This window comes from Asterias amurensis, chromosome 19, assembly GCF_032118995.1.
Source record: "Asterias amurensis chromosome 19, ASM3211899v1".
Taxonomy (NCBI): Eukaryota; Metazoa; Echinodermata; class Asteroidea; order Forcipulatida; family Asteriidae; genus Asterias; species Asterias amurensis.
In genome coordinates this window covers 12105120-12120130 of record NC_092666.1, presented here as the reverse complement: position 1 = coordinate 12120130, position 15011 = coordinate 12105120, and the positions used below count along the sequence as shown (strand labels likewise).

At 41.0% G+C, this 15011-nt stretch overlaps 1 protein-coding gene across 5 annotated transcripts; it reads left to right on the top strand.

The window, feature by feature from the left end:
* The first annotated feature begins 1037 nt into the window (after positions 1 to 1037).
* On the top strand, positions 1038 to 14840 carry LOC139951735 (uncharacterized). 5 transcript variants are annotated; one of them, XM_071950793.1, is made up of 16 exons: positions 1038 to 1146; positions 3815 to 3857; positions 5835 to 6326; positions 6594 to 6692; positions 7002 to 7178; positions 7618 to 7719; positions 8267 to 8374; positions 8509 to 8556; positions 9489 to 9551; positions 9931 to 10044; positions 11057 to 11089; positions 11425 to 11475; positions 11811 to 11867; positions 12491 to 12547; positions 12849 to 12905; positions 13398 to 14840. In XM_071950793.1, the coding sequence occupies exons 1-16, from the start codon at positions 1078 to 1080 to the stop codon at positions 13517 to 13519; spliced, it is 1692 nt and encodes a 563-aa protein (XP_071806894.1). In that variant the 5' UTR covers positions 1038 to 1077; the 3' UTR covers positions 13520 to 14840. The 5 variants fall into 5 exon arrangements, with proteins under 5 accessions (XP_071806894.1, XP_071806895.1, XP_071806893.1 ...); XM_071950794.1 differs by having other exon boundaries at positions 8264 to 8374; positions 11811 to 11830; positions 12517 to 12547; XM_071950792.1 differs by having other exon boundaries at positions 8264 to 8374.
* Positions 14841 to 15011: the final 171 nt, after the last annotated feature.

The following is a 15011-nucleotide window of genomic DNA, read 5'->3' as shown; positions in this document are numbered from 1 at the left end:
GAGAATAACACCTTGTGCAAACACTTTTTCATTATACCTTGTAAGCCCCTATAAGATGCTTATAGTTCTCACATTCATAAACTGACTTGGTAACGAGCAATGGAGAGCTGATGATAAAATGCAATTTTGTGAGAAACGGTTCCCTTTGAAGTAACGCAGTTTTTAAGAAAGAGGTGATTTCTCATTCAAATAATATTAACATAGTTTTAAGGACGGGCGCCCTTTTTAGGCATCTGAAAGCCACACTGTGCAAGAGTTTTTGTTTGTTCTTGATTTTCTTGCAACTTCGACGAGTCCTAACTTGCGCCTTGTGCCATCATTGACAGACATGGCGCACTAAAAGTGTTAAGCATCATTATAATGTTCACAGGTTTGTTATTTTATGCATACTATGTTGGGATACACCGAGTGACAGTACAATTTTACAAATAATAGCGCTGCGTGCTTATTTTTATACCCTTTGACCATTACAAAACGTGTCCAATCTCTCTAAGGCCTGAACCCCTTTTTAGGCATCTGGAAACAACACATTATTATTTTGCGCCACAAGGGTGTTTTTCGTTCATAATTCTTTTGCAACTGAATCCTGACCCTGTAGCCCTAGTTACTGGTATCAAAACAAGTACCGAAATCCCCACATTGCCATGACACGTCCGCAAAATATACCACCAAACATTATTTGTACTCGTTGTTTGAACTAAGTCTTTGATCTCAACTGGACATCTACATCTAAAAGGAAAACAAGAATAGCACCTTGTGTAAACACTTTCACATAACCCTGTTCTTATACATACTTTCTATAATAAGCGTCTTCAAATAGACACTTGTTTGATCAGCCAGAGTAACATTTTAGGACTATTGAAAAAAACGACCAATGGATTGGATGTTGCCATGGGTTGCTGAGCAACAGTGACGTCAAACGACAGCTCAGGGACTCTGGGCCAATCAGAATGAGTCTTTCGGTGTTGACGCCCATCTCTCACGGGGTTTTACTGCGACAGTCTTGGAGGGTTTAAATTCTTTAAAACCGGGGAGTTTACTTATCTCAGGAAGTGTTTCTGACGGAATTTGTTCAAGATGGCTCGTCTTCTGATCGCTGTGTGTATAGTTCTACTTGCTGTCTCGCTTGAGGCTCAAGGCAAACCGGTTAGTCTTATTTCAATATTATATATATTTCTTTGGAAAGTGTTTGAAACTTCGCATGGTGGAAGTTTGCGGTAACGCCATGTAATGAAACACCCTAACTCATTCATTCATCTCTTAATTCATTCATTCATTCATTCATTTATAAAAAATAAAAATAAAAACCTGGCAGCACGACTGCTGAATAATGTAGCATTACAAGGACAAATATTGATAAAAAATGCACAGATATTTCGTCCTTCGGATGGGACGTAAAGCCGTTGGTCCCATGTGTTGTGTAGCCCGTGTAAAAGAACCCTGTGTACTTTTCGAAAAGAGAAAGGGTTTGCCCCGGTATTCATGGCTGTGACTGCTATATGCGCCGTGTAGCACATTGTAAACCCTTTAAATAATGTGCTAAATAATTGGGTATCAGAAATCATGACTGCAATACTACAACCTATCTTTCTGAAAGTTTGTATAATAATAATACTCAGCGCCATGAGTACCTTGTTTGTAACCTCGTTGATACCTCGAAAAGTCATGCTTCGACCCCGTGGTATCAAGTACTGTTATGTGCCGTGCGGTATAGTATATCTATGCATTTCGTGAAGTCAGAGCGGGCTGGTGCGTGCGTAAAGAGCCTTGCTGGGCAACGCTTATCGTAATACAAGGCCGAACGGCTATTTCGAGGTGAGGGCTACACTGATTTGATCATGAACCGTCGATGGGCACAGTGCCACTTCTCCTTTCAAGTTGCCATACCCATTCAAATGCCTTGTAGCTTGTTCTTATTCTCAATTTTTGTAGTGCATTTTACTTTGTAAGTTACCAGAATCTCTTTTTTACCGAATTTGTATTTATTTTGTCAATGCCCATTTTGTGTACAGTTTGAATTGATTGTATTATAGTTCTATATTTTTTTACTGTAGGCCCTATGAGCCATGATTCAATATTGTCCATCTAATGTCCTTTTATAATGTCTCTTCTCAAATGGTGGTATCAGGAGGTTAATTCGGTAGTAATTTAGTTTACTTTTCAGAAATCCATCATGGGTGCTATTTTTTGGTTTTACTTTCTTTTCTTTTTTTTTTTTTTTTTTTTTGGGGGGGGGGGTTCTCCCACCTAATTGTATGTACATTTATTTGTTTTCTTTACCGTTTCTATTGTCCGTACTTGCAGTTTTACCTGTGAAATTAATAAATGGAATAACATGAAAAACTCCTGGGTCTGAAGCAGTGTTACATTCACTGTCCGTAAATGTAGTCATGGGCACCATCCACAATAGTAGGAGTCTGGCTTGAGCAGAATAACTATTATGTGTACACGTGTAGCCTACATGTACAAGTATATAAACTTAAAGCCATTGGACCCTTTCGGTAAACAGTGTTGTCAAAGGCCCACACTTTGTGTACCACAACTTCTATATCAAATAACAAACCTGTGAAAATTTAGGCTCAATCGGTCATCGGAGTCGGGAGAAAACAACGGAAACCCCACCCTTGTTTCCGCGCGTTTCGCCGTGTCATGACATGTGTTTAAAATAAATCCCTAATTTATATTGTTTTGCTGTTTTCTCAAAAAGTAAAGCATTTCATGGGATAATATTTCAAGAGAAGTCTTTCACCATTGCCTTCTGTAAACCCTGTAAGTTATTTGTAAATCTGTGAACTTTTATTTTTTTTCTGAACCGAAAGGGCCCAATGGCTTTAAAAGCAATGGACACTCCCGGTAATTACTAAAAAAAAAAGTAATTTCTCACTCGACTTAGTTCAGGTCTGAAGACCTTTTAGGTGTTTTTTTTTTTTTGTCGTTAATCTCAACTTCGATTACCATTTTCAGTCAAAATTTTCACAGATTGGTTTAATTGATTTTGTGCATGTTTGGGGACATACCAATAAAGATGCTGGTCTTTGACAATTACCGTGTCTATATAAATAACAGGGAATCTGTTACTTTTTCTCATTTCGTTAGGTTCTTATAAGACACACCTTTATTCATGTTTTAATCAAGTGCGCTATGAACTTGATAGAATAGCGCCTTATAATTTGTAATTGTTAAGTTATGTATACAGCTGGAATATTGACCATGGAAACGAGCTCAACGGTAGTCTAGTTGTTAAAGGAACACGTTGCCTTGGATCGGTCGAGTTGGTCTTTGAAAAGCGTCATGTAACCGTTTGTTATAAAATCGATATGGTTAGAAAGATGTTGTAAAAGTAGAATACAATGATCTAAACAAATTAATATGCCTCGAAATTGCGTGGTTTTCGTTTAACCTCGTCGACAAACACGGTCGGCCATTTATGGGAATCAAAACTTTGACTTCCATAAGTGGCCGACCGTGTTAGTTCGCGACGTAAAATGAAAACCGTGCAATTTTGAGTGATACTTGTGTGGATCATTATATTCTACTTTTAAAATATCTTTCTAACCATATACATTTCATAACAAACTGTTTCAAATGCTTTTCAAAGACCAACTCGTCCGATCCAAGGCAACGTCTTCCTTTAAGACACTGCTCTAGAATTGCAAGGGTCGTGGGTTCGAATCCCACCCGAGTAACATGCCTGTGATATTTTTTACACAGGACTCAGGAAAGTACTGAGTATACAGTGCTAACACACATCGGTGTATGGGTAAAAACCAATTAATAAACATAACCAATAACTTGTTTTTCTTTAAACCAACAGGCCGCCCGCCGCCCTGAACTCAAAGCACTGAAGGCCGCATTGGGTAAGCAAAAAAAATGAAAAATAAATAAAAAGGAGAGAGAAAAAACCCCGAACATTACAGAATTGGTAAAAGAAAACCAATCATCTAAGAAAACAGATTTACTAATGATGATGATAGTAGAAAACGTCTACTGTCTGAAATGTCATACTAGATGAGAAATAAATAAATAAAACTATTTTCCCGTTGTGGAGTTTAGCGCCCAGTGAGCGTTTGATTATGTATAATCGATATCATGCAAAAATGTGTAATCGTTGTGTCACTTTTTTCCTCGTGATCCAGATCTCAAACGTTTACAGCAACTGTTTGTTAGCAAAAACCCATTCCGTAATGTTCCTTCAAATGTTCCTTTAAATGTAAAATGTTCGTTGGCAGTTATTCGTAAAATTAATGACAATAAAAATTTATTTGGTTATAATATAAGTAAGTACAGTAGAATCATTTGTTTTCGGAGTAAAGATACGTGGTTATGGAAAGAGACATAAGTTTTTATCCCCAAAACTGAAATATAATGCAGCTTCCCGATTAAGAGATCCAACCCTGACCTAACCACGCTCATGGAATCCCTCCAACGTTTGGCTAGACTTGACTCGAATCCCAATCCCATGCCATCGCCAGAAAACTGATGTTTTGTGATACTCCGATCCCCAACCTTATGACGGCGAGCGCGCCTTGCTATACGGACAGTTTGCTATAGTAGTTGACGTGATATGCCTTGGGACCTCTCACACGAGAACGGGACTTGAATCAAGTCTATCGTTTGGCTCATCACCACGCTCCTCGACCACTTTTTCATCGTTATTAGTAGAAGCGGCGTTTATTGCCCTTTTTGAAACTACGTCGTTGGCTTTGGATTTGGCTGGAGGCTCCGTCCTCTCGTCTGAAGCTCGAACGCAAAGCACGCGGAATTGCCAAAACAACCGGCGGGGCCAAGTAAGCCTGAGCCGAATCCGTCACTTCGAAAAGGGCCTAAGTGTGACCCGGGTATAAACAACGTACCCCCGAAACGGCGAAGGAAAGGAAACATGTGGCACCTTCCAACAACTCTTTTTCGATTTGTACCTCACTCCAAAAATAATTGACTGTTGTGGAGGTCCGGAGACAATTTTGTGCAGGTTTTTTTAATTTGGGGGTCAAGGGGTCGATTTCACAAAGAGTTAGGACTGAGTCTTAACTCGTCTACTCGAGATAAGACTAGTCTTAACTCTTTGTGAAATCCACCCAGGACACCATCAGCCCATACAAAAATGCACGATGAACCCTCAGTTTGCCCACCAGTTGTATCATCAGTGCGTCAACGCTTCATGAGAACACCTCAGGGAAAACATCCCCCTTGTTAGCTGCAACTAAAGACACACCTGTTCACACTTGCTTTCCCTATCATTGAGACTTCCCTCTGTTTCACCTTGACCGGTGTCGCGTGCAATTATGTCCTCCATGCAATAGTATCCGGAGGACATTATTGCATATGCAATAATGTCCGCCGGACGGTTTTGCATATGCAATCGTGTCCACCCGGACGCTGCTGCATGATGCAATTGTGTCTGCCCCCGTGCAAAACCGTCCTTGCAGTAAATTAAACGGCCTTGGTCGACGGAACACGTTCGCCATTTTTTTCACAAGCTATAAGTGCATGTCATGAATGACATGAGAAATGTTTGGCCGTTGGGTATTCGCTGCAATAATAAAACACGTGAATATTCATGTTGCATTACGTAGGTTCAGTGCATGCACGCTCGCTTACGCGCGCATATACATGTACAGTCATGTACATGTCCGCTGGACGGTTTTTGCATAGCCCCGGACACGATTGCATATACAAAAGTGTCCGGAGCGGACAGCATAGCGTGGCGGACACATTTGCATCTGACACCGGAACCTTTGAACGGTTTTATATCAGATTAAAGTACAACGCCTTTACAGATTTACGCGCAATGTGTTTTTAAATTGCATTTGTGTATTGTGTCTTTGCTCCAACAGTAGCCAAGAAGGTCGCAGGATTGAAAGCGTCCGCAAAGAAAGCTCTGCTGCAGCGTCGGCAGATTGAAAACGAAGCAAGCTCAGACTCAGACTCATCAAACCCTAGCCCCGTGGCGAGCTCTGGCTCTGACTCCCCGTCAGATTCTAGCACTTCTTACAGTTTCAACTGGTCCGACTGGTCTTCGTTTGATTGGTCTGATTTCCAGTGGCCCGAGTCGTGGGATCTGAGCGAGTTTGAATGGAAAGATTCTTGGGGGAAGTCCGACTGGTCTTCGTTTGATTGGTCTGATTTCCAGTGGCCCGAGTCGTGGGATCTGAGCGAGTTTGAGTGGAAAGATTCTTGGGGGAAGTCCGACTGGTCTTCGTTTGATTGGTCGGATTTCCAGTGGCCCGAGTCGTGGGATCTGAGCGAGTTTGAATGGAAAGATTCCTGGGGTCCAAGCGTATGGACATCATCGGAATGGAACGAAATGAAAAAGTCCGCGGGAAAAGGTGAGTCAATCCAACCGTATTGGGTGAGTCCGAATCACAAAGTGAGGGTGAAAGAGAAAGCAAATAGTCATTGACTAACTAATTGATTACACCGGGCCTGATATGTGACAGAGGGGTGCCCCCTCCCTCCCCGAAAAAAGTTAACACACCAAAAAAAGACGTTGTATCCGAAATACACCATTTATAAAATACTCTGAATAATTTCCAATAATTCCAAGAACTTCCTGATTCTCAGTAACGATGTTCATTTCTTGTAACACAAATCAGGTGAAAAGAAACCGGCACCACCGAAGGAGCTCGTGAAGGCAATGAAGATGAAGGCGCTGAAACGTCAACTGGTGAACGCTCACAAGAAGAGGCAGCTAGGTAAGAACAAGTTCACATTATACTCAATCGAAAACTGCTGTAGGCTTCTTACCGAACGTTTTTATTACCAATTATATTTAAATTCAATTTAAATCTGAGGGCGTATTACAAAAGATATCCAAACTCTTTAACTCAGTCTACAACACATGGTTTTACACACCTTTTGATGACAGTTTTATACTTTTGTTTTAACCTTGACAGCCCCTGTACAACTTGTAACTATTGTGTATGTCTAAAGATTTAAAATAAAAATAAATAAATAAATAAATAAATACCTTAAATTATTTCCTATACAAAATAAATGTACAGCTTCCGACTCTGGCTCCGATGCATCATCGTCCTTCACGTTCGAATGGCCGGAATCCTGGTCTAGCTCCGAGTGGCCTGAATCATGGGGGAAGCTGAGTGAGTTTGAGTGGCCCGAGTCCTGGTCATCAAGCGACTTGACATTATCGTCTGAGTCCGAATCAAAAAGGGAAGAAGAAGGTGAGTTTAATTGAATACACCGGGCCCGATAAGTGGCAGAGAGTGTGCCCCCCCCCAAAAAAAAAAAAGGTTTAAATACTTTTAAATAAATCATTTTCTTCTTGTGTCAGAAATCCTAAAGTCCTCTAAATAATTTTGTTAATAGTTCTCAGAGATTCCTGATTCCCAATTACGATTCCTAAGAAGTAAAAAAAAAACAGCCCCACCAAAGGCGCCCATGAATACAGTGATGACGGCGTTGAAACGTCATCTATTTTGTCAACATTCAGTATCATCCATCAGTATAAGCATGATTCGCAAATTTATCCCAAATGCACAAAATTAGCACTGGGTGGGACGTGTCCCTTGGCTTTGCGTTTACAAGTCTTTCTGGAGGAAACACAGAATCAGTTCAATGTAATGAAAACACGGTTTCTTTGTTTTGTGCTCACATAAACAGATAGCTCCTCTGTCTCCGACTCCATCAGCTCCGACTCCGTGAGCTCCGGCTCCGCAAGCTCCGACTCCGTGAGCTCCGGCTCCGTAAGCTCCGACTCTGAAGGTTAGTATGACAAATACCGTTAAAACAATTTCCCGTGCATGACGTCAGAAGCTCAACTAGCACAATTACCCAACGTTCGTCCTGGAAAAATCGCCTATTTCGTTTTCCAGGACGAACGTGTGCAGATGTTTACCCTCGCTCCACCTGAAAAAAACGAAATAGGCGATTTTTCCGGGACGAACGTTGGGTAATTGTGCCCCACGTACGTAGGCACACAGTCCTGGAAAAAAAATAAAATACGCCACATCGGGGTCGACCCAGGGAAGCTAAACGAATGCACCCATTGGATGAATTTTGAGTATGACGTACGCGTTTACACGAAAGAGAAAGTAGCTAGTCCTTCAACTAAATCGAATGAACCGCTCCCGATATGTGGCATAGGGGGGTGTTCCTCCCCGAAAAAATGAAATGTTTAACTACTACTTTACAGAACCAATTCTTCCTGTATCAGAAGTACCCCTTAATAGGCCCTAATCATCTGAATAATTGGTAATAATTATTTTCAGAGATTCCTAATTCTCAGTTACGATGTTGATTTTTTTAGAAGACAAATCTGGTGAAGAGAGACCAGCACCACCAAAGGCGCTCGTGAAGGCAATGAAGATGAAGGCGCTGAAACGTCAACTGGTAAACGCTTACAAGAAGAGGCAACTAGGTAAGTAATAAAAGTGCACATCGGTTTGGGACGTGTCCCTTAAGCTTTGCGCGTGCGTGCAAATCTCTCTCCTTGAAATTCATAATCAGTTTAAGTGTAATGAGAACTATTTTTTCAATGTTTCGTGTTCACAGAAGAAGAAAGCCCTGGCTCCGACTCCGGAAGTTCTGGTTCTTCATCAGGTTAGTATGACGAACTACAGCGCATAGTGATATGTTAACTCCCTTAAATGACGTCACAAGCCCACTCAGCGCCCCCAGCGACATCAAAGGAAGCTTGATCATCATTGGATGAATGATGTGTGTGTGGTGCGCGCGTATGTGCTTATTATACGCCTCCATTGCGTAACCTCAGCAATACGCCTCTCTTATTATGTATGCATGACGTCATAATTCATACCCAAAAATGAGGCTATGGGCGCGCACGTCCCCCATACGCCTCTCTTAATATTTATGCATGAGGTACGTCACAATGCTAACTCAAAACGAGGCGATGGGCGCAGCCACTGCAAGTGATGGGGGAACGTGCGACCATAGCCTCATTTTGGCTAGGAATAGACCTTATGCAGTGACGTCATCCAGTCGCCATCTTCGAGGAAAAACGGTGACGAAACAATCGAGACGCACAGATTTGTACGCGCGGCGCACAGTATTGCGTTATTGCCCTACTGAAATGACGTTATGTGCATAAGGTCTATTACTTGCAGTGGCCGGCCAGCTTCGCCCATCCATCGCATCGTTTTTGATTAGCATTGTGACGTACCTCATGCATAAATATCAAGAAAGGCGTACGGCGGTCATTACAAGCTTATACATATAGATTGACGTAATTATTGACCGCAAGACATTTGTCAGGAGTGCCTTTTGGCGACCCCAACCAAAACTGTTTCGGTTGTTGGTCGTTGGTTCTGCTGTTCAGACTGAACGATAACCGAGTTGTGAGTTCGGTTACCGTTTTTGGGTATGACGTCAGAAACAGTTTTTGGTTGGGGTCGCCAAAACGCACTCCTGGTCGGGAAGTTTAACTTTGCTTGGGCAAACATCTCTCTCTTCAGGAAACTCACAAACCGTTTCATTGTAATGAAAACATTTTTTTTTTTTTTTTCGTTCATCAGTCAGCTCAAGCTCTAGCTCTGGCTCCTACTCCGCAAGCTCCGAATCTGAATCCGAATCTGAAGGTTAGTATTACGAATACCGTTAGAGCAATAGTGATGTATAATTCCCTTGTATGACGTCACAGCTCAGCCAGCGCCCTCACTGGCATCATAAGGAAGATCAATTATTGTTGGCTGAATGATGTGTGTCGCGCACGCGCTTTACACGAACTAGAAAGTAATACTTGTCCTTGACCAATTATACCGTGCCCGATTTGCTGTAGAGGGCAAGTCACCCCCCTCCCCCCCCCCCCCAAAAAAAAAAAAAAAAAAAAAGTTTAGCTTTTTACAAATCATTTTCTTCTCGTATCACAAGTATCCCTTATGTTCCTATACTATCCTCTGAATTATTAATAAGATTCTCAGAGATTCCTGATCCTCAGTTACGATTTCCATTTCTTAGAAGACAAATCTGGTGAGAAGAAACCCGCAGGACCACCAAAGGCCCTCGTGAAGGCAATGAAGATGAAGGCGATGAAACGTCAACTGGTGAACGCTTACAAGAAGAGGCAACTAGGTAATGACACTAAAAGGATCGATGCTATCCATACAAAAGTATCGTGTCATTTGAGACACTTCAATATGGGGTTTGGTTTGTTAAATGTGCAATGTACTTTTTGTAGGACAAACAAATTTAACACAATGTCTACAGATTTACACTAAACTAACACAGTTTGAACACAATGATAGCAGAAAACTTCCCTGAAAATATTACTTGCTGAGGTGATGTAGTTTTTGAGCGAGTAAAACGATGTCATGGAAATAATTCGTCTCAGTGATCATGAGACGAGAATTATTTTAGCATGTTTAAAAACGTATTTTCATGGCATTGTTTTACTCATTTCTCGCCCCCTATAGCAACTCATATTTTAAGGTACGCTTGCTACTATCATTATCTTCAAACGGTAGTATCTGTGGACATTGTGTTTTGTGTTACTAAAAGAACCAACATCCTTTAAAGGCACACGTTTGGTAAATAACTGTTCAAGAACAGTATTTTCACTTCGTGTTTTGAGGGAAATGCAGGAGACTAAAAGCCCACTCGATCTATTAAGCCGAGGTGTCCATATTTTTATGGACGAAACGTTTTGACAAGCCCCACATTTGTGGTGCTCGATAATGGGCATGGTGTACCCTCGTCCCCTTTTATCTCTCCATGTGCGCATTGAAACCCAGAAATCCCCTAAAGACATTTCTACACTTTCGGTAGTTAATAATAAAATATTTTGTTAGCATACCAACATTCTTGGTAACGAGCAACGGAGAGCTGTTGATGGTATACAACATTGTGCGAACGGTTCCCTCTGAAGTAACGTATTTTTTGAAAAAGAGATCAATTCTCACCCAGATAATAAATTCAAGCCCGAAGCCTTTTTTAGGCATCTGAAAGCACACAAAAGTTGTACATCAAGTGCGGTTTTTCTTCCATAATCCTCTTGCAACTTCGAAATAATCAATCTTTAAAGTAATCTTTAGGAAATCCAGACTCAGTTATTATTATAATTATATTTCTTTTTTTGTGTTCACAGAACTCTCCGACTCAGTCAGCTCTGATTCTTCAGGTAAGTATAACGAATACCTTTAGGGCAACGGAAATTGTAAATTCCCTTACATGACGTCACAAACTCACCAGCTCCGGCGCCTTTGACGTCAAAGAAAGATCTATCATCATTGGATGAATGTTGTGTGTGGCGCGTACTCGCTTACATGTTTCCATTGTTTAACATCACCAATGGCGGCCTTTGCAAGCGTCTAAATATAAATTGCTTATGACGTAATTGACCGCCAACTATCTGGTTGGGACGTGTCCCTTTAACTTTGCGCGTGCAAATCAATCTCCAGAATCAAATTCCATGTAATGAGAACAAAGTTTCTTTGTTTTGTTTTAATTTTACAGAATCAGTCAGCTCTAGCTCTTACTCCAGCTCTGGAAGCTCCGACTCTTCAGGTTAGTATTACGAAAACCGTTAGGGCAATGGAAGTGTAAAATAATGCCCTTGAATGACGGCACAAACTCACACAGCGCCCTGTAGACGTCTTAGAAAGATCTAACATCATTGGATGAATGTTGTGTGTGGCGCGTACTCGCTTACACGTGTCCATTGTTTATCATCACCAATGGCTGTCTTTACAAGCGTCTAAATATAGATTGCTTATGACGTAATTGACCGCCAACTATCTGGTTGGGACGTGTCCCTTTAACTTTGCGCGTGCAAATCAATCTCCAGAATCAAATTCCATGTAATGAGAACAAAGTTTCTTTGTTTTGTTTTAATTTTACAGAATCAGTCAGCTCTAGCTCTAGCTCTTACTCCAGCTCTGGAAGCTCCGACTCTTCAGGTTAGTATTACGAATACCGTTTGTGCAATGGAAGTGTAAAATAATGCCCTTGAATGACGGCACAAACTCACACAGCGCCCTGTAGACGTCTTAGAAAGATCTAATATCATTGGATGAATGTTGTGTGTGGCGCGTACTCGCTTACACGTGTCCATTGTTTATCATCACCGATGGCGGCCTTTGCAAGCGTCTAAATATTGTTTATGACGTGATTGACCACCAACTATCAGGGCTCAATTTCACAGCGCTGCTTAGCGGCCGATTTTGTGCTTACTATGCAATTTCTATTTCATAGCGCTGCTAACCGTAAGCACACGAAAAGGCATGCTAACCTTCCGGTGCTTATCGCACGAAAATAAATGACGTCACAATGCAAATCCACGGTAAACACGCAATAATGGCCGCCCAATTTTTCTGCTCACGTGTGAAATACGCTAAGGCTTAAGCAAATTTTTCTGCTACAGTAAGCACGTAAATTTGCTTACCGTTAAGCAGCGCTATGAAATTGGGCCCTGGTTGGGACGTGTCCCTAACTTTGCGTGTGCAAATCAATCTCTCTCCAGGAAATCTATAACCAAATTCCTTGTAATGAGCAGGATATTTTCTTTATATTTTTTTTACAGTATCAGTCAGCTCTAGCTCTAGCTCTTACTCCAGCTCTGGAAGCTCCGACTCTTCAGGTTAGTATTACGAATACCGTTTGTGCAATGGAAGTAATAAATGCCCTTGAATGACGGCACAAACTCACACAGCGCCCTCATTGACGTCAAAGAAAGTCATCATTGGCTAAATGCTGTGTGTTGTGCGTACACGCCCTTACATGTGTCAATGGCGGCCTATGCAAGCGTCTAAATATAAATTTCTTATGACGTCAATGAACGATTGATCTGTTGGACTCACCCTTTAACTTTGCGCGCGCAAATCTCTCTGGCCATGAAATCCAGAATCAGTTTCATTGTAATGAATTTTTTTTTTTTACAGTATCAATCAGCTCCAGCTCCAGCTCTGGCTCCGACTCCGTAAGCTCTGATTCTTCAGGTTAGTATAACAAATATGACGAACAACAGAGCAAAGTGTCATGTTAACTTCCTTGTAATAAGAACAATGTACATGTTAGTGTTAAGTTCCCTTGCAAAATTCATCAGCATCATCAGTTAGCATTAGGCATATCTGCACCGTCTGCCTGACTGGTGAGAAGCTTCCAAATAGACCGATCTTGCGCTGACACTTCTGCCTCCTCAACAGACCACCCAGTGCGTTGTCTGGAGAGGTCCCTCTGGATTACATTTTTTTTCCATGTAGTTCTAGAGGTCGGTGTGGAAGGAGATTCGTAGATTCTGCGCTTCCCTTCCCCCCCCCGTACGGCAAACCACTTCTGATAGTGCCATCTTTATAACATCTTACCCCACGTAAATTTTGTCACATGGGGACGACAGAAATTCCTGTGGACCAATTTCTCTAGGACAACGGCCCCGTCAACGTTTCCCATTTCCCAAGATTAAATTTGAAAGTGTTTTTCTCTTTCCTCAGATGAGTCTGCTGAACACAAGGAGCCAAAGCACGGACACATGCAGCCAAAGAGACCAAGAAAGGAAGCTCTCCGAGCCAAGGCTCTGTTGAATGTCCTCAAGAAGCGACAGATGGGAGCTTAAGGAAGGCACCGACACTCGACTTGGTTTCCAAGTCTGTGATCAGGGGTGGATTTCACAAAGGGTTTGGAATAGTCTTATATCTCGAGTTAGGATGAGTTACTCGTCTTAACTTAGGCCTAGCCTGAAGTTTTTAATATCTTCTAGGACTAGTCATATTAACTTAGGGCCAGTCCAAAGTTCTTTATTAAATCGACCCAAAGGCTTTTAGTCTAGGTGTTTGTTATCCAGACCATGTACATCAAAATCGGCACCGTCATGGTGATTTTAAATTTTCTAATATTGTTTTGTCTTCTTCTCCTCTAAATCGAATAAAAAAAAGGACACCCGTAGTACAAAATCAGGACAATATTTGAGGATGGCTATTCTATACTACAGAGAAGCAAATTGCTAGCCATTGGCTAAATAGCGCACCACTTGTGGATTAATCTCCGTCGTTAGCCTACGAACACCTTCGATAGCTAATCTGTGGGAGTTTTGCGTGGCTGATGCTGAATAGCAGCGAACTCAAACTTGAAATTAAGTCTACAGTAGAACAACTTTTTTGTACCCTTGTTGAAACTGAGAAATGATTGTTTCTGTTCTATATTGATATCAAATTTTGAGTCATTTAAACCTGACAAATAATGTTTGCTGTTTCCTTTAATAGTGTAATCTGTCATACCAGGGCCAACTTTCATAGAGCATGTAAGCATACGAACACATGGAAATATTGCTTATCAAAACTGGTGATTAGCAAAAATTCCATTAAGTTTGATTTGTTGCAATTGATTTTTATTTTGCACAGCGAAGAAATTTGCTAAGCTTAATTTTTGTGCTTAAGCATTTAAACAGCTTTATGAAATTGGGCCCTCTGGCCCATAATTATTGGATAGAGCTCCTTTCTGATGAGCTAAAAAAGCACAGGAAACCAGTTATATACGGTACTTGTGACATGGTTGGGTTGGAAACAAATTTTCGTAAGCATACTTTTGTTGTGTTTAGCTACTTTTTTAAGCAGCTCTATTAAATGGGTCAAGTTTCTTGCAATTTTTAAAGCTGTTCTGGCATTTTCAGGCATGTTGTTTGAACAAGTGCATGTTCTTTGGGTGCCATGTTTATGTACAGCAGGGCCCAATTGCATAGAGCTGCTTAAGCACAAAAAATAGCTTACACAAATATGCTTACCAGAATAAGGTAACTAGCCAAATACCATGTCTTGTGTACAACGTGTGACTGGTATCCTGCTATAGTTTCTGCTAACCAAAAAAACTTGTAAGCAATATTTTCTGCTGAAGCAGATTTTTATATAATATATTGACCGAAAGCAATTACTAATTTTTTTTTAAATAAATACCTAACCAGGTTTTCTTTTCCAAAAGTAGATGAGAATTAAAATTTCTATTTCTAAATGCATAAACAACTCGTCAAGAAAATGTTTTGTTATTAATTTCTCCTTTCCCTGTCTGACCCTAAATATTGTTTAAAAAATCAGAAAATCTTGGTTAAAGACAGT